The sequence below is a fragment of the Mauremys mutica genome, chromosome 4, assembly GCF_020497125.1.
Source record: "Mauremys mutica isolate MM-2020 ecotype Southern chromosome 4, ASM2049712v1, whole genome shotgun sequence".
NCBI classification, from domain to species: domain Eukaryota; kingdom Metazoa; phylum Chordata; order Testudines; family Geoemydidae; genus Mauremys; species Mauremys mutica.
This window is the reverse complement of record NC_059075.1, coordinates 135,869,989-135,887,631: the sequence shown is the minus strand read 5'-3', so window position 1 is coordinate 135,887,631 and position 17,643 is coordinate 135,869,989. Positions and strand designations below refer to the sequence as shown.

At 51.6% G+C, this 17,643-nt stretch overlaps 1 protein-coding gene across 2 annotated transcripts in view; it reads left to right on the top strand.

Moving 5' to 3' along the window:
- Positions 1-17,080, top strand: part of TFEB (transcription factor EB) — a 49,387-nt gene extending 32,307 nt beyond the window's left edge. Inside the window, exons 2-9 of one of the 2 annotated variants that reach the window (XM_045015767.1) lie at positions 7,383-7,630; positions 7,745-7,999; positions 8,574-8,654; positions 10,578-10,698; positions 10,933-10,989; positions 12,139-12,214; positions 12,892-13,039; positions 14,903-17,080. In XM_045015767.1, coding sequence (XP_044871702.1) covers positions 7,433-7,630; positions 7,745-7,999; positions 8,574-8,654; positions 10,578-10,698; positions 10,933-10,989; positions 12,139-12,214; positions 12,892-13,039; positions 14,903-15,346 — 1,380 coding nt within the window. In that variant the 5' untranslated portion in view covers positions 7,383-7,432 and the 3' untranslated portion in view covers positions 15,347-17,080. Of the gene's footprint in view, positions 1-7,382; positions 7,631-7,744; positions 8,000-8,573; positions 8,655-10,577; positions 10,708-10,932; positions 10,990-12,138; positions 12,215-12,891; positions 13,040-14,902 lie in introns of both variants that reach the window. The other variant, XM_045015766.1, reaches the window with a different exon arrangement.
- The last annotated feature ends 563 nt before the right edge of the window (positions 17,081-17,643 follow it).

The window sequence follows — 17,643 nt, the reverse complement described above, 5'->3', positions numbered from 1 at the left end:
GCCATCATTCTGTCTGCACCGCCTGGGTCTGCTCCCATGGGAATGTGGACTTTGGGCTGCAACGACGGGGCAGGAAGGGAAGCAGGTTCTGGTTTATGGTGACTGTCAGGGACAAGCCTGCGTTGTAATCTGAGGTGGGTGGTCATGGCTTGGTGCACGTCACATGACCCCTTCCTCCCCAGTAGATAGCCTGTTCTGGCTCTGAAGGGCTCAGAGTGGGCTACCGGCATCCTGTAGGACCCGGCCTCTGTTTCGGCAAAGAGGCAGACTCATCCTGGAGCGGAAGCAGAGCTTACTCAATGCACTAGGCTGAGAGCCATTCTGTTCTTTCATTTCCTACTCCTCCCTCTCCTATCCTGCTCATCTCTAGGTTTGTTCCTACAGCTTCCCCCTCTTTGGGCGCTTCCAGCCCCTGCTGGCCTTGGACATGAGCTGGGGATGCAAATTCAGAGCCTCCAATGGCAGCACTAATTCCTCCTATTCCCTGACCCAAGGGGACCACCTGTGCATGTGAGAAGGCAGTTGGACCTCTCTGGTCCAGGCAGTCCTTGGCCTGGTTGCTGCTAGTGAGTGCTGGTGGGTTCTGTGCTGTGGATACCGGTATGCAAGGAAATGGACCGAGGCCCACTCTCATCCCAAAGGTGACGAAGCAACTTCACAAGGGCTGGATTTGAAATCCCTCACCTGCACAGCTGTTCTCCTATCAGCCTCCTCAAGCCACCCTGTCCTCAGTGGAAGGGATTATTAACTGCTTCATTGCCAAAGCGTGCCCCAGGTATATTCATGAAATGTGCTCCTCCAGTTCAGGGTTTAATTTTCGCTTGCTCTCCTGGCTATGTAGAGTTGCGGTGTGGCTTTTAAACAGCTGCTGTTTAATAGGGAAGCAATTTCAAGACCGTTTCCAAAGTGCTTTTGGGTGCCTCCAAAGATGGGCGCATATGATTTGTTGTCATTGCTGCTCTAAGGCGTTTCCTTGCATGGGACACTTGATGTTTATGATTATTACTCCTCACTTGCATTAGCTGGTACTTGTCCCCAGTCAGCCTCATTTTATTAGTTCCAGGCCACTCTTGTCTCTCCATCCCTGTGGCGTTTATTTTTGCACTTCCCTTGACTGCTGTCCCTCAAGGCTTAGCATCATCTTACAAATTTCGCCATGTCCTCTGCTGTGTCTTCTAGCTAGTTTGCAAAAGTCATCTAACCGAAATGCCACTTAATTCCCCTGCCAGTGGGACCCCATGGGCACCTCTCACAACTCTTCCCCTCACCCCCAGCGAGATGAGCCACCACATATAATTAATTACCTTCCTCTTGCCGTTCAATAGCCAGCTTTTGATCCATGTAATCGTATTTCTGTCCAAGCCGACTTGATTTAATTTCCCCCTTAGGATATCGCGTGGCACTGTGTATCAGATGCCTCATTGAAATCCAGATATATTGTATCCACCACATCTCCTCTGGCCAACATTGTGTATTTTGTTTAAATAGAAAAACCCTTTAGATTTGTCTGACTACATTTATTCCTAAGTAAACCCGGGTTGTTTGGCTTCTATGTTTCCCCTTTAAATATTTCCTCATTCCTTTTGGTAGAGGATGTGAGTTAACGCACAAAGAGGGTCTTTACCCTGATTGTTCTTTGTTCCCTCTTTAAAAATTGGTATCAGGCTGGCACAGGTTGTGCCCTGGAATGAATGGAAAAAAGACCAAATAAGCTACTAGTTGGTGCAGTTCTCTTCCCCCCCCATGGACCCTGGCCTCGATTTATTTATTTATTTTATTTTATTTATTTTCAAAAGTGACTAGTGCTTTTGGATGCCTAGTTAGAGACACCGTAAAGGGGCAGAGAGGCTCAGCGCTGTCTGATAATCAGGCCCCTTTAAGAGGTCTCAAGTTAGGCCCCCAAATCTCTAGTGCAATGGTTCTCAACCAGGGGTAGGCAGAGGCCTTCCAGGGGGTGCACCAACTCATCTAGATATTTGCTTAGTTTCACAACAGGCTACATAAAAAGCGCTAGCAAAGACAGTACAAGCTAAAATGTCATACAGACAATGATTTGTTTATACTGCTCTGTATACTATGCACTGAAATGCAAGTACAATATTTATATTCCAGTGTATTAGTTTTATAAATATATAGTAAAAATGAGAAAGTAAGTAATTTTTTCAGTATCGGTATGCTGCGACACTTTTGTATTTTTATGTCTGATTTTGTAAGCAAGTCATTTTTAAGGGGGGTGAAACTTGGGGGCAGGCAAGACAAAGCAGACTTCTGAAATGGGTACAGTCGTATGGAAAGGTTGAGCGCCACTGCACTTCTGAAACTCTTGGCCTGTGTCTTTTGCCTGAGATGTAAAACTCTCTGCCCACCTGTAAGGCATGAGAGAGGGAGGATGGCCTAGTGGTTAGGGTACTAATCTGGGACTTGGGAGACATGGGTTTAGTTTCCTACTCCGCCACAGACTTCTTGTGAGAGCTTGGGCAAGTCACCTAGTGTCTCTGTGCTTCAGTTTCCTCATCTGCCCTGCCCTGCCCTGCATCATAGAGGGTTGTGAGGAGAAATGCTTTAGAAAAGACTGTGAGGTACTCAGATATATGGTGCAGTAAGTGCCAAGGATAGATGCTGCTGCTGCATCTCTCTTCCCACCCCACACCCCCATAGATCTTGAGTTTCTTATAACAGTGGGTCAGTATCATTGTTCCTGTTTTACCAATGGGGGAAACTGAGGCACTAAATGGGGATGTGACTTGCCTGGCTGAGGTCACACCGTAAATCAGTGGCTGTGCCAGGACCAGACCGTAGAGCTTGGTTCTCAGTTGCTCCATTTTCATGCTGGAGGGAAGAGGGCTTTAAGCCACTTCTGCACTGCCTGGATTCTGGAGCCATGCATGGGTCTACCCAGTCCCCTACAGACCTCGAGAAGCAAAGAATAACTACAGCACGGTACACTCTGCCCATGCCTCTGACGCCCCATGCGAGGGGCTGGGAGCAGCGGCCGTATGGAGCCCTTTCACTAGTTCACACTTGGTCGTGCAATGTCTTTTCTCAGGGGCCCGTTCCACACCCTTTAAGGCCCCTTTATGCTGCCAGAGTAGCACAGAAGGGCCTTGATATCAGTGAGACTCAGCCCCACTGTCTCTTGATTTGTACTCCAGTGCCCTATCCCCCCCTGGGTCATGTATGGCTCTTTTTGCAAGCGCTGTGATGTTAGCTCAGGTGTCCTGGACAAATTCCCTTTGAGCTAATTGCATCCTGCCTCCACGAATACCCTTTGCAGTTTCCACGGCATTCATTTTCTCCAAAATGCAGTGCTGCTGTTATTGGGCATCCTTAAACAGCACCTTGTGTTTTGCCTCAGAGGTGACTGCATTTTAGTAGTGCGAGAACTGATTGCTAATATAGCAGCAACTCTGTAGTGTAGGGGCAGAGACAGTTTCCATTCTGAGCCCAGTTTTGATGTGTTCCCACCCCCTAGAATATTAAAATGCTTTGGGGCCTTTCTGAATGAAAAACACTCAGTAAATGTAAGTCATTGTCTGGCCTCTGGACTGGATTATTATCCAGAGCTGTTGATTGGTTTGTGTGTGTGCGCGCGTGTTGGGGAGCAAAGATACGGTATTTAAAAGCAATACACCTGTTCAGACAGTGTCTCCATGTACCCCACACCTTCCACATCAGATAGGTAGCAATAGCCTTGCATTGCAAACAGGGAGAATGAGGCGCAGAAAATTTAGGGGACTTGCTCGTGGTCCGAAAGCCACGGATGGAGCTCAGGGGTCCTGGCTCTGAGGCTTGTGCCTTAAACACAAGATCATCCTTCCTCCTGCTTCCTTGGTTATCAGCATCATGGGTTCCCAGGTGTTCGAGTGTGCAAACCTTGGAGAAGAGAGAGAGGCAAGGGTCAGAAGTGAAGTGCCGACAGGACTGTGCGGGATGGGAGTTAGACAAGTCCTCTCCCCCTGCTGCATTTTTCTGCTCTGGATTGGCCTCTGTAGGACACTTCGTAGTGTCACAATTCGTGGGAGTGGCATGTCTTGGCTGAGTGGGAAAGGTACCCCATTTCCCCCTGACCACACTCAGTTCCTTAAAAGTCCATTCAAAATATACAGGGAAGCATCCCTTCCCTGCACTGCCACATTCACTGCTCCTACTGCTGAATTGTGCACCTCCTGCCTTCTTCATCTCTACTAATTTTTCTCCTCTTCCCTCCTCCCCCAACATGTCTTCAGCCACTGCAGTCTGGAGGGAAAATTCTGCTTTGAACCACTCGCCATCTTCCCCAGGTTATGGATGATGGGCTGTCCCAGTGTGAGCTAGCAATTAGAGCAGCAGACTGGGAGTCAAGACCCCTGGGTTCAGTTGCACAGCCTGCATGGGCGGGTGGTTTAGTGGATTGGTTCCCAAACCTTTTCCTAAGGTGACTTACCAACTGCATGCATATATATATTTTGCAACCCATCATTACATACATGCACTCTCTGCCCCGGCACTACAACCCTAACCCCAGTGAGCCACGCCTGCACTGACCCAGCAGCTCCTGTCCCGCAGGGCCGGGCCAAGCTCCGGGCTCACCCCCACCCCTGCAGGAACTCCCTTCTGTCTCGGGCCAGGGGAAGTGTGTGTTTGCTTCGGCAAGGGCCCCGTGATGTGTTAATCTGGCCCTGGATGTGGTGACCCACTTAGAACCTTCCTGGGACCCACCATTTGGGCGACTCTTGTCTAGTGGGTAGAGCAGATGGTCACGTCAGGACTCTTGGGTTCTGTTCCCACTGACTCCCTGTCCCCATCTGGAAAATGGGAGTAATGACACTGAGCCGTACCTACCTCCCAGGATGGAGATGAGTCAGTAACACTCAGTTATGGCTCAGGTAGGGCGGCTCCCTCTGGAGCCCTCTCGTCTCTGCAGGCTTCTTTAGCACTGCTTCACTGCACCCGAATGGGCTCCCATCCCCTTTGTATGGACAAACAAGAGCCCTGTCTGTGTCTGGCTGCGTCGCTCTCCGTTGCCTCGTGCTGCCTCTCTCGCCTCCAGACTCTTGCGTGCAGGCTCGTGGGACAGAAGGAGCATTGTTCGCATTGTTCGAGGGTTAAGGTTTCCCTCTGGCTTTGGGTTTAATTACTCCTGACAGCCTCCTCACCACCATGCTATGGGAAACACCTCTAGGTTTAGGGGACAAGAGAGACTGGGTGTGGGTCGTGCTAGGTCAGTTAAGAGACAGTTAAACCGTGTCCTTCCACTTCCTGTGGAAGGCTCTTTTCTTTCTTCCTCTTTCTTTCTCTGGCTGTCTTTCTCGTTCATGTTCTTTCTCTTCACATCTTTCTTTTGAGTCCGACCAGCAGCACATCAATGGGATTTCCCTTGAAATCCAGGAATAACTAACTGGCTATTACCCTCTTTCTTCTCTCTCTGGCCTATTCTCTTGTCTTTCCCTTTGTGCTCCCACCCCAACCCCCAGCTGGGTTCCTGGCCCTTGGGTTTCTCTTGTAGCAATAGAGACATCACCTGGAACCTCTCCATGGACATAAGAGGCAGTCTTGGGTCTGGGTGGGTGGCAGAATATCTGGAACCCTGACTGGTCCCTTGTCTCAGAGCTGGGAAGTGCCTCAATCCAGGGCATCGATTTCCAGCTTCCAGGAGAAACCAGCACAAAAAGATCAGTGAGCGCTGGGGTCTGGATTCGCCTCACTGCAAGGATTCCACGCACTGCTGGTTTTCTTCACCCACCCACTTTCTCTCGGGCTCTGGCTCTGATTAGGAGCTCTCTCCCCGTCTTCTGCCAACTGGCCCGGGTTTGACAGCAAGGCAAAGTGAGTTTGTCATGAAAGAGCCTGGCATCCGAGTACACACAGGGTCCAGACCTGAATCATTTCCTCTCCCAGAGCAGGGACAGCAGCGGGACTAGAGAGACGAAGGCCAAGATTGAAAAGAAATGGAGGGGCCTGAACTGAGGCTCCTTGGCTCCTACTTAGATATGTGACTCTGTGCAGCTGCTATGCCCACAGGACCTTCCGGTGCCTGGCATTTCTGAAAATCAGGCCTCGCTTATCTAGGTGCCAAAATATCGACTAGGGCACCGCATTTTAGACCCCTATTTTTGAAAATCTTGGCTGAATTTCCAGCCCCTCAGCAGAAGATGGCCTGTTGAGGTCTGTGGGGTGGAGAACATCAGGCCTGAATCACTGGAAACTCGTCTGCCCCCTTCCCTAGCAGAGGGCTGTGCCTTTGTTCCCTTGATATGGCAGCATCCCTTGGGAAAGGGGTTTGGGTCAATGAATGGGGAGCATGCACCATGGCCTAATGGATAGAGCTCTGGACTAGGACTCAGGAGACTTGGTTGGGGTGAGTTTGGGCAAAGTCTCAGCCTTGCCCTGTGCCTCAGTTTCCCCATCTGGTCAGTGACCTCCTTTATAAAGCGCTTTGAGCTCTCCTGATGAAAAGCACCAGATAAGAGCTAGGGATTATTATTTATTCGAGTGCCTTCAGTGGGTCATTCCAGATCAGTGGCTGAAGGTGGAAAGATGATGATTTTGGCCCCAAGTTTAATGTGGTGGGGTTTTTTTTGTTTGTTTGTTTTAACCCCCAGGATTTTACAGACCGAAGGACAATTTTTGAAGCTGTCATGGGAAACAGTGGATGGCTTTTTTGTGTATTCCTCTTTTGGGGGTTGGTTTATTGCTGTGGCTGTTTGTTTTTGCTGGGGCCCAAAGATGGAAGCCCTGTTCTGCTCGGTGTTGACTGGGAATCAGAGGGTCTTTTCCTGAGTCGGGGAGGCAGTTTGACACACTGGTTAGAGAACTGACTTCCCGCGGTTCAGTTCCCTGCACTGCCACAGGCTGCCTGCAGGTCACTCAGCCTCTCTCTGCTGCAGTTCCCCACGTATAAAGCAGGGATGATAATCCTTCCTTTGCCTCGTGTATTTCGATTGTAAGCTCTTCTGGGCAGGGGCTTCATTACGTGTATGTACAGCACCTCGCGTCCTCATAGTTAACCCTTATATCGTGCTTTTTAGAACGACCCCCCAGGGAATAATCACAGGCTGGCGCTGCCTTAGTAGGACTAGGCTTGCAGTCCTTATGGAACACTGGGGCCCTGATCTTGGCTGGGTGGTAGCGGTCACTTGGCTGTGGATGCAGCTGTCATACAGAGAAATATTCTGGGTGGCCATGGGCAAACTCCTTTGCTGCCCTGTGCCTCAGTTTCCCCATCTGTAAAATGGGGATAACATTACTGACTCTCCCCACATGAAGCACTTTGAGATAGCTAGGTGATGGGCACAACCCAAGAGCACTGCCATTAGAGCTCGATCCCTTGGGCTTGATTTAATCCTATCGCAGCCTTTGCTATGGTCCAACCCATCCTGTTTCTCTCTCTCTCTCTCTCTCAGCAATTCCTTTGTGCCGCGGGAGGAGCTGTAACCTGTCCCACACGTGCACCATGGCGTCGCGAATCGGCCTGCGGATGCAGCTAATGCGGGAACAAGCGCAGCAGGAGGAGCAGAGGGAGCGGATGCAGCAGCAGGCAGTGATGCATTATATGCAGCAGCAGCAGCAGATGCCGCTGGCCCCCACGCCTGCCATCAACACTCCTGTCCAATTCCAATCCCCGCCGTCCGTGCCAGGAGAGGTCTTAAAGGTACAGTGCGGATTAGTTTGTTCCCTTCTCTCCTGGGGGAGGGGAGGGGAAAGTCTTGGCTGTGTTGAGAGCTCTAATTGTTTTTCCCTGCCTGGGGTGTATGTGGATTTTTAGGTTCAGTCGTACCTGGAGAACCCCACCACATATCATCTGCAGAAGTCACGGGACAAGAAGGTCCAGGAGTATATCTCTGAAACCTACGGGAACAAGTTTGCTGCTCAAATCAGTCCTATCCGGCAGTCTCCGAAGCCTCCCCCTGCCGCCTCGCCGGGCGTCAGGCCCGGCCATGTCATGTCCTCTTCAGCTGGCAACAGCGCCCCCAACAGTCCCATGGCCATGCTCAACATCAGCTCCAACCCGGAGAGGGAGGTAAGGAAATGGCTTGGCTTTATAGAGCACCAAGATGACTAGGGGAGAGGAGGGGAAGGATTTAAAAGTGGCATGTGATCAGGGTCTCTCCAGTCCTGGCTTCTCTCAGCAGGAGGCGCGATAAGGAGCAGAGCGGAGAGCTGGGATTTCCCAGCAGGAGGCGCGGTGGGACATGAGATACAAATACCTAGCTAGCATGTACAGGTCTGTCGCATCTTACGCGCATTTAACATGCGCGATTTCAGCTTTACACGGTCAGCAAAAACAAAACAAAAAAAACCCCAAAAAGAGAAAAACAACAGTTTTAATACTGTACCTGTAGTGTGGGCGACTCCGCCCGCCATTCAACTCAATGTAATTTTGACTATACGTGGTTTTCGCTTTACGCGCTAACCGCGGAACGGAACCCCCGCGTAAGATGAGACTCGCCTGTAGCGCATTTCATGGACAAGGTAGCACATAGCATCAAAAATGAAACCACTGAACTGAGGAAACCCTCAGCTGTCTTTGTTTTCGCCCAGTTACCCCGCACCTCCAGCCGTGTGCTCTATCAAAATGCAACTTTCTCTTCCAGATAGACGAGGTCATTGATGACATCATGCGTCTGGATGACGTTTTGGGCTATATTAACCCGGAAATGCACATGCCCAACACCGTGAGTGTCTCTGACTCCTGGCCTGTTATCCTGACTCTGGAGGAAGGGGAGAAGCCTGCATTTGACATGTGCTGGCTAGGGAACAATTACAGTATATATGCTCTAGCTGGAAGAGCTCAGTCTCCCCTAACCCTAAAGAGTAGTTGCAGGGAGCCCTCCGGGGAAAGTAGTGACTCTGCTACCGATACCCTCTGGGCCGGATTGTCTGTGGCTCTCTGCCCCTTCTGTTGGTGGCCGAGAGCCAGGGTAACTGCTATGCACTGGTGCAGTCTAGCAGACCTGGCACAGGGGGCATGGATGGAGCACTGCTGTGTTCTTGCTATTCTCAGCTGCCAGGCCAACCCCTCGGGGCTGTGGGGAGCAGAGAGTAAGCTAGAGCAGCCTCAGTGGCTGCTCTAACTCACACTGGGGGCCAGACAGGCTTTTGGCTGGGCTCAAAATATAGTGGGGCTCACCGGAGGCATAAAGCTGCCTTTACCACCCTGTCCCCTCAATTCCTGCCCTGAGCGGAGCTCGGCTGGAACTGAGAATCTGGCAACCAGCGTGCCTGCATTGATTGCTGCTACTGGCTGTCAAGGCCGCAGCCTGGGATTTTGCTGCACACTCTCCATATGTCAGTGCTGGCTCTTCCCGGCAGGCAGTGGGAAATCATGCGTCGTGGTGTGTACAAACTGACTGAGCCTCTCTCCCCCTGCCCAGCCCCTAGAGTTGTAGTGATTATTATTGCTGAGTAAGTCAGCAACAAGTGCTAGTCTGAGCTGGCTGCAGCCTGACCTAGAGACAGTAAACATCAGGTTGGCATTGCTGTGTGTGGGCTGAGGGAGGGGAAAGCTGTGCAGTTGCATGACTGACTGCTTTGAGACTCCACGAGCCCTTTCCTTAGGCTCCTACTTAGCCCCAAAGGGCTGGGAGGGCGTAACAGATTCTAAGCCCAGAAGGGACCATTATAATCATCTAGTCCTCTACGACAGCCCTAGAACCTCTCCCAGCTGTTCCTTTTATCTCAACCGTTTCTTGTGCGGGAGCTGATGCCTGATTTATTTTTTTTTCCCCAAAGACTTCTGGTCTTGATTTAAAAAAACCCAGATTCTGTTTCGTGCGACTGTCCCCCATTGTGCAAACTCAGCAGGGTTTGAGGCCTGCACTCCCAGCACAGGCTGCTACCACTTGAACTTCTGGCCTGACTCTGAGGATCACGGTCTGGTGGTTAGAGCAGGGGAATCGGGAGTCTTGGTTTCAGTTCTTGATTCAGCCACTGTGTCTCCGTGGGCGAGTCCATTTACCTCTGTGTTGCCATCTGTAAAATAGGGCTAAGGATACCTAACTCTCAGGGTGTGTGGTGAGGCTTTTTTGATTGTGCTTTGAGATCCTGTCCTTGGATGGAAGGCACCATAGCAAGGTGAAGAGTGATTGATTGATTTTTAACATCCTCTCCCTTTCCGTCACCTAGCGTCCCACCGTGAGAATGTATCATGCAGCGGTGAGGCTACTTACCGCTTTGTAAATGTTTCTAGCTGGGGTTTTCAGTGGGGCTTAAGGGAGTTAGTGCTTAGCGCCCAGTGAAAGTCAATACCTCCCTTAGAAAACCTCAGCCTGATGGATTCAGTGTCCGAGTCATCAGCACCCTGCCCCTTGTGAATTAGGTCAGTAGCCTTGGTCTCATTTTGCACATAGGGAAACTGAGGCACGGAGTGGTGAAGTGACTCGCCTAAGGTCCGGCAGAGCAGGGAGTAGAAATCAGGAGTTTCCAGATCCCAGTTGCATGCAGCCCCTAGATTGTGGTGCCCTTCATGCTAGGCCTTGTGATTTGGAATCTTCCCGGAGATCAGCCCTGAGCGAGCTTTCTAGTTCTCTGATCCCATCTCCCGCTCCTCCTCCTCCTGGACGAGAACCATACTAGTCACGTGCTCCCTTGTTTTTCAGCTTCCAATGTCCAGTAGTCACATGAATGTATATAGTGGTGACCCCCAGCTGATGGCCCCCCTGGTGGGTGCCACCAGCAGTTCCTGCCCCGCCGACCTCACTCAGAAGAGGGACCTGACAGGTAACGCATGTGAGTTCTGACCGCAGCCTGTGTGTGTGTCCATGTCTGTCAGGTCGGGCCAAATCCTGCGTCAGTGCTCGTGCCACTGATGGTGGGGAGGGTCACGTGGGGTGAGGGTCAAACAGAATCCTGCCCAGCCTGTTTGACATTAGGTACTGAGTGATGCTGGGAGAGATGGTGAGAAAACACAGCTTTGTAACATGCGTGGTGTGACCTCTTGGGTCTTTCTTGTAGATGCCGAGAGCCGTGCCTTGGCTAAAGAGCGTCAGAAGAAGGACAATCACAACCTGAGTGAGTGGATGGTTCATTCTAGCTGCACGGCTGGGTCTCCTGCCCTAGTTCCCTTCAGCCCAACCCCTATTCTTTTCCTGGAGGCCCCTCTGTCTGTATCGCTGGTTTCCTACTCATCTGTCTGAACAGCCCATTCCACCTAGCACCTCTCGTGCATGGTGTGCGTGTAGGGATCCCCACAGCATCCCCCGAGCAGGGCTCCATCTAACCCAGTACCCTGGCTGACAATGGCCAGCCCCAGATGTTTTGGAGGAAAGTATAAGAAACCCCATTATTGTGGTTATTTTATTTTTATTGCAGTAGTGCCTCAGGTCCCCAGTCATGGACCAAGCCCCCATTGCGCTAGGGGCTGTACATACAGAACAGAGAGACAGTTCTTGCCATAAAGGTCTTACAATCGAAGTAAGATGAGACAGTCCCTTCTGGACAGTTATAGGATAACCTGTTTTGGGGGAAGTTTCTTCATGAGCACTGTCAGGCCCTCATCACTGGCTTGTGCCCTGAAATATGAGGGTTTGTATCCCATAGATATTGGTACTATGTCTAATGTAACTCTAATATTCTCTTTCTCCATAGAAATGTCTCTTCCTTTGTTTGAATAGTGCTAAGCTCTTGGTCTCAATGGTTTCCTATGCTAAATAGCACCCTAAATCTCTCCCACCCCACCTCCGAGCCCTCTTGTCATATCCAGTACCTCCTATGACACCACATGCTACCCTCAACCACTTCTCTCCCATCCAATGTGGCTCTACACGGCCCCACCTTTCCCAATGTCTCCTGCAACCCACCCTCCTCTCTAAACCGTCCCTCACCCACTGAATGTTTCCCCATCTAGACCTTTGCCACCCCACCTCTGACTGCCCTGTGCCTGTGGAATCGATCACATGTAAACTGCAGTCCTCCAGAATTTAAGGATGCATGTTTGGGTGACAGGGACAGGCCAGCTTCTGAATTGCTCTCCTAGTCCCTTCGCCCAAAGCTGGGTGAGGAGAACAAGGGACGAGAATCTGGGGAACTTGGTGATTCCCATAATCCAGGCTAGGGACAGTGGGGGCTGAGCGTGGTACAGACTGCAGAGCGTTGAGGCTGATCCCAAGTTCCTAAACCTGGGTCAGTTTCCATCTTTCTCTTTCTCTTCCCTCTCTTTAGTTGAGAGAAGACGAAGGTTTAACATCAATGATCGCATCAAAGAACTCGGAATGCTGATCCCAAAAGCCAATGATCTGTAAGTATCACTGCAAGCAGTATGAGTCGCCTTGTCTTAGATATCCCACGTGGATTTGGTGGTGCATGGCAGAGGAATTGTTAAGGATGGTCCAAATGGTGTGGTCCTGGGGGATGAAACTTATTCTGTAGATCAGGAGAAAACTTCCTAATGGCAACTGTTGAATGTTTGTCCAAGAGAAACAGTGGGGGTCCCATTGTTTGACATGTAAAACTTGACTGGACAAGGCACCTGAGGATTTACTATGGAGATCAAGCCTGCCCTGGCCAGGGGATGGACTAGATATAGATGATTGTCTGCTGTGTCCTGGTAACAGGTTGTTCCAGTGCCGAGTCAGATTCTGTTTCACACACTGAGAATTTTCATTCCTTCATCTGATCTTCCAGCTGGGCAACTGCTTTGATACTGGCCGGTTGGGTGTCAGTGTCTGGTCCCACATTGGATTCCCTATGAGTCTGGTGCTTGGTGTTTTCAGAGACTGGGATAATGGCGTGTGTGTATTGACCCAGGCCAGTGCCATTCCCTTCATCAGTGTGTCCAGGAGGTAATTCAGGGCACTACATTTGCAGAGGGGCATTTCAGTACAGCCGTGCTCTGCAGAACTTGTCTGGCCTTGGAGCTGGTTAGAAGGAACTGACAGCACAGACTGTAATGACTTCTCCCATGTTGTACCCCAGGGATGTTCGCTGGAACAAAGGGACGATCCTGAAGGCCTCGGTTGATTACATCAGGAGGATGCAGAAGGACCTGCAGAGGTCGCGGGATCTGGAGAATCACTCTCGGCGTCTGGAAATGACGAATAAGCAGTTACTGATCCGTATCCAGGTGGGTTCCCATCTTCCCCCGGTCCCTCTGTTCTAACCCAGCCCGAGGGTAGGTCCTCACTGTAATGAGAGACCCATGGCACGGCCACAGGTCACCTGGGTCAGTTGACTTGGCCTCACGCGGCTAGAGCTGCATGCTAAAAATTGTAGTGTAGCCGTGCAGTCTTGGGCTGGAGCCCGGGCTCTGAAGCCCTGTGCAAGAAAGGGCATTGGAGGGCAGGCTCTGGCCTGACCTACGTTGCTGTCTTTAGCTCTGTGAGCTTGACTTAGTTGACCCAGACTTGGAGACTAGGTGCCACCGTTTTTTTTTCTTGGTGTAGACATACCCTAAAACATCTTCAGGGGCTCCAATCTTGTTCCTGCCCCTTCCCAGTGGGTCTGGGCCAGATTCTGGGCCCTAATTGGAGCATCTTCATTGACCTAAGTGGAGTCCGTCCAGACTCACGCTGGAATCACCTGAAATTCGTTTCTGTCCCTTTTGAGATGCTCCATGCACACGCTGAGCCAAAGCTAATGAAGTCACTGGCTCGATTCCCACTGACTTCGATGGGCTTTGCGTCAGGCCCCTAGAAATGCTGTTTGCACAGCTCACTTACTGCAGACATTCAGGTGTGGTGGGGGCTGCTCCTGTCTTGTGACTTGTGACTCTTGACTTGTGAGTGCTGCTTTCCAGGCCAGGCCCTTGGCTTGCAGCTGACTGGTGCCCACCAGTGATAGGGATGAGTTAGTTTGGGAGAAGTTCCATTCGGCACAAGGAACACTTGCAGCTCGTGGCATTCACATGGGAGCCAGGTTTGCTGTGTTCGTAGCTGTCCCTGCCGTGGGGTGACCTGTGCTTCCCGGGCTGTGGCACTTGGGCTAACGCTTTCAAACCTGTTTGCTAATGGCAGGCTTCAAATCCATCTCTGGGCACCTAAAGAGAGGTTTTTAAGGAGCCTCAGTGTGGATTTAGGAGGGTTACCAGGCCGCCAGGTTGACCTAGGGTTTATGGTACCTGGTGGGGATGCTGGCGCCAGCTTTAGCCGGGGATTTCATGTAGGGTAGCGAGCAGCCTGCTTGCACTAAAGCACTGAGCCTGCAATGTCTGTCTCACCTTATCCTTGGGTCACTGACCGCTGGAATTCAGCCTACGAAATAGCAAACCTGGCAGGGACTGGGGACTTTATAGGTTAAATTTTGAAGTGCTGTTTTCTTCTTTGTCTCTTCCTCCTTCTCTCTTTCCCCGGGCATCCCCTCCCACTCCCCCTCTCTTTGTGTAGTTTGCTATCTTTCTCTTCTGCTGTCTCTCTTGGAATCTCTTCACCCCTCTCCCAAGGTCCCCGTCTGTCTGCCTTTTCCATCTGGCCTTGTCACCAGTTCAGTCCCCTGACAGGGATGTTTGAAAGGAGTGGTGAAGCTTGAGGATTTGAAGTGAACCACTCTTAGTGGCAATGGGAAGAGGTGGGAGTAACCACAAAAATGCTGCTAGTGGTTCTGGGAGCCATGGGTCTTATTTGCCGTACTTGGAGTGAGTGGTGGTCAGGGCGAAGGTGGTCAAAAGTGCCTGATTTAAGACATCTGAAACCATTCTGATTTTCAGAGGGGTGGGTGCTCAGCCCTGTCTGAAAATCAGGCCCTCTGAAGGCGTCTCAAGTTGGGAGCCCAAAATCACTAGTCACTTTGGACAGTCTTGGCCTGTAGCGTCTGCACTGGCAGCTTTGTAAACCCTGCGGTCCTTAATGTGACAGTGGCGCCTTTTACCCATTATGCCTGGCTGCCAGAGTGTGTCAGTTCAGCTCTCAGGCTGGGGGAGGGTTCCCCACAGAGCAGTTGTGTCATTGGTGCCCCTAGTAAGGACTCCTGGCTTGTGTGCTCTGTCCTACAGGAGTTGGAGATGCAGGCACGCCTCCATGGGCTGCCCGCCTCCTCGCCCTCCGGCGTGAACGTGGCAGAACTAGTTCAGCAGGTCGTGAAGCAAGAAGTGACCGGAGAGGACGGGTCGATGGAGCCTCAGCAGCCCCAGCTACCTCCAGACCAGGAGACACAGCAACAGCCACCCCTGCCGCTGCTGCCTCCGTCTTCCTACCAGCTGGACTTTACCCACGGCCTGAGCTTTGACGATGGCTCCAGAGGGTTCCGCGACCAGCTGGACCCCAGCCACAATGTCTCTTTCCCCTCTTTATCCAAGAAGGAGCTGGACTTGATGCTGATGGAGGACACCATGTTACCTCTGGCTTCTGACCCCTTGTTCTCTGCCATGTCTCCCGAGGCCTCCAAGGCCAGCAGTCGCAGGAGCAGCTTCAGCATGGAGGATGCTGACATGCTGTGACAAGGAGCCGCTCGGAGCCTGGGGAAAAGGACGAGGAGTGAGGCTTGTCTATGAAGACACCACCCACACACACACCCAAGAGGACCCCAGTCCACACTTGAGCCTACATAGAAATACATTTCTCTATGCAAGTGTTGTCACAGTCACTGGGAAAGTCAGACCCTTGTTGCTACAACTCGATCTGCAAACTTTCTTGCTTTGCCATTAACTGAGCAGAGCTCCCTGGCTTTGAATGACCCTAGATTTACAGCCCAGCTGCCTTGCCTTTCAGCTAAACTTCCCACAAGCCACACGCAGTGCAGGAGTGGAGGCTGGAAGCCGGCCCATCCGGTATGAGAAGGAGCCTTCGAGTCCTGGTGGAGGCTAACAGGGGGCTTGTTGCTCAGAGCGCCTTGCTGCAAATGTGCATCCAGCCAAGCTTTACCACTTGAACTCGCGTTCCCTCAAAGTCTTCCCAAGCCCTGGCGCTATCGTCCTGAAGACGTCGGCAGAGACTGCCTCGTACCGTGTTCCCGCATTAGGCTTCCCCTTCTCTTTTTGGGCAGGGATGTGCAGCTTTCCTGAGGGAGGGTGTGGTGTCCCTGGCCGTCACGGTGTAGGGGAGGTGTGTTTCTCAAGGCTCATTGGGTAAGAAGGTGCAGGGGGGAGGAGGAAGAGGAGGAGGGTAATCTGAACAAATTATTTAGTGATACCAGAGGGACACTTTCAAAGCCAGGAGCAGGAGTTGGATACAACAGTCTCATTTATTTGTCACCAGGGTTTGTAAAGGCAACGGCTTTGAGAGTGGACCTGTTGAGACCCACTCAACTTCCGTCCCATTAGAGATGGGTTCCTAACGCTCGAAAGCGTTTAGGGGGTTGGGATGCTGGTTTGGGCCCATCTCTGCTTCCTCTCAGTCTGTTCAGATGAATCCTGAAACTTCCAAGTGACATTGGGTCAAAACCATCAGTGTGCGCCTGGTATGGAACTAAACCCTTACTGATGTGTCCAGATACCAGCTTCTGGCTCTGCACCCACACTTATTGGTGCCAGCCATTTTGCACTATAAAGCACTTGGGTGGCTTTTTCAAATGCACATAAGGGTGTATTCACACTGCAGCTGGGATAGGATGACCAGAGAACAAGTGTGAAAAATCGGAGTGGGGTGTAATAGGCGCCTAAGACAAAGCCCCGAATATTGGGACTGTCCCTATAAAATCAAGACATCTGGTCACCATAGCTGGAGCGAGCCTCCCAGCCCAGGCAGACACGTGGTAGCGGGGCTCACGTGAACAGGCTAAGAACAGTAATATGCTTGTTGCGTTGTGAGCCAGGGGTTGAGGTGAGCTTGTACTCAGGCTGGCATGCATTGCTGTCTGTGCCGTGCCATTTATATTGTGGTTTTTAGTGCGCTAGCTGGAGCAGAGCAAGCATGTGTTCGCCTGCCCAAGCTGGGAGGCGCGCTCCCATCTGCACCCGTAGCCGTGCCCTGAGTGACTTGCAACTACCGAGTACGTCTTTGGGCTGCATCTGAACCTGAGACCTGGGGGCATATGTGTGTGGGAACCTCCCCTATGAACCACACCTGGAAAAGGGGTTTGCATGTGCCCCTGTGCACTGAAACCTCCAAGTTAGGACCCTCATACCCAGCATCCCCAGTGCCTGAACCTAGCAAATCAAGCTCATGGAAGGCACCCTAAATAACTGGTTCAGTTATCGTCAGGGTGAGCTTAGATCCCGTCTTCCGTTAAAACACTCAGGTCCTGGCAGGCTTTGAGTGCCCTCTGCTCCCAGTGAAATAAGTGAAAAACCTGACTGAGTTGTTTTCTTTCTCAGTCTTTACTCAGGCAAGCCACCCATTGGGGCCAGTGGGAGGTTTTGCCTGAGTTAAGGGGCCTCTGGGTTTGGCTCAGTGTGTTCAGTGTCATCACGAACACGTGGAAGATGGCCACATGAGGTCAAGTGACCTGGATCCAAATGCTTTCTGCTGAAATGTCCATGGGAGGGAATTTTTCTGCCCTTGAAGAGCACAAACCCAGCCAGCAGGGCCGGCTCCAGCTCTTTTGCTGCCCAAGTGGCGAAGTGGGGGGGGGGAAGATAAAGCCGCGATTGGTGGCACTTTGGCAGCTCTACCGCGCCGCTTCATTCTTCAGAGGCAATTTGGCAGCAGGTCCTTCGCTCCAAGAGGGACTAAGGGACCTGCCGCTGAATAGCCGTTGAAGACCTGGACGTGCCGCCCCTTTCCATTGGCTGCCCCAAGCACCTGCTTTCTTCGCTGGTGCCTGGAGCCGGCCCTGCCAGCCCCAGGGGTAGAAGCT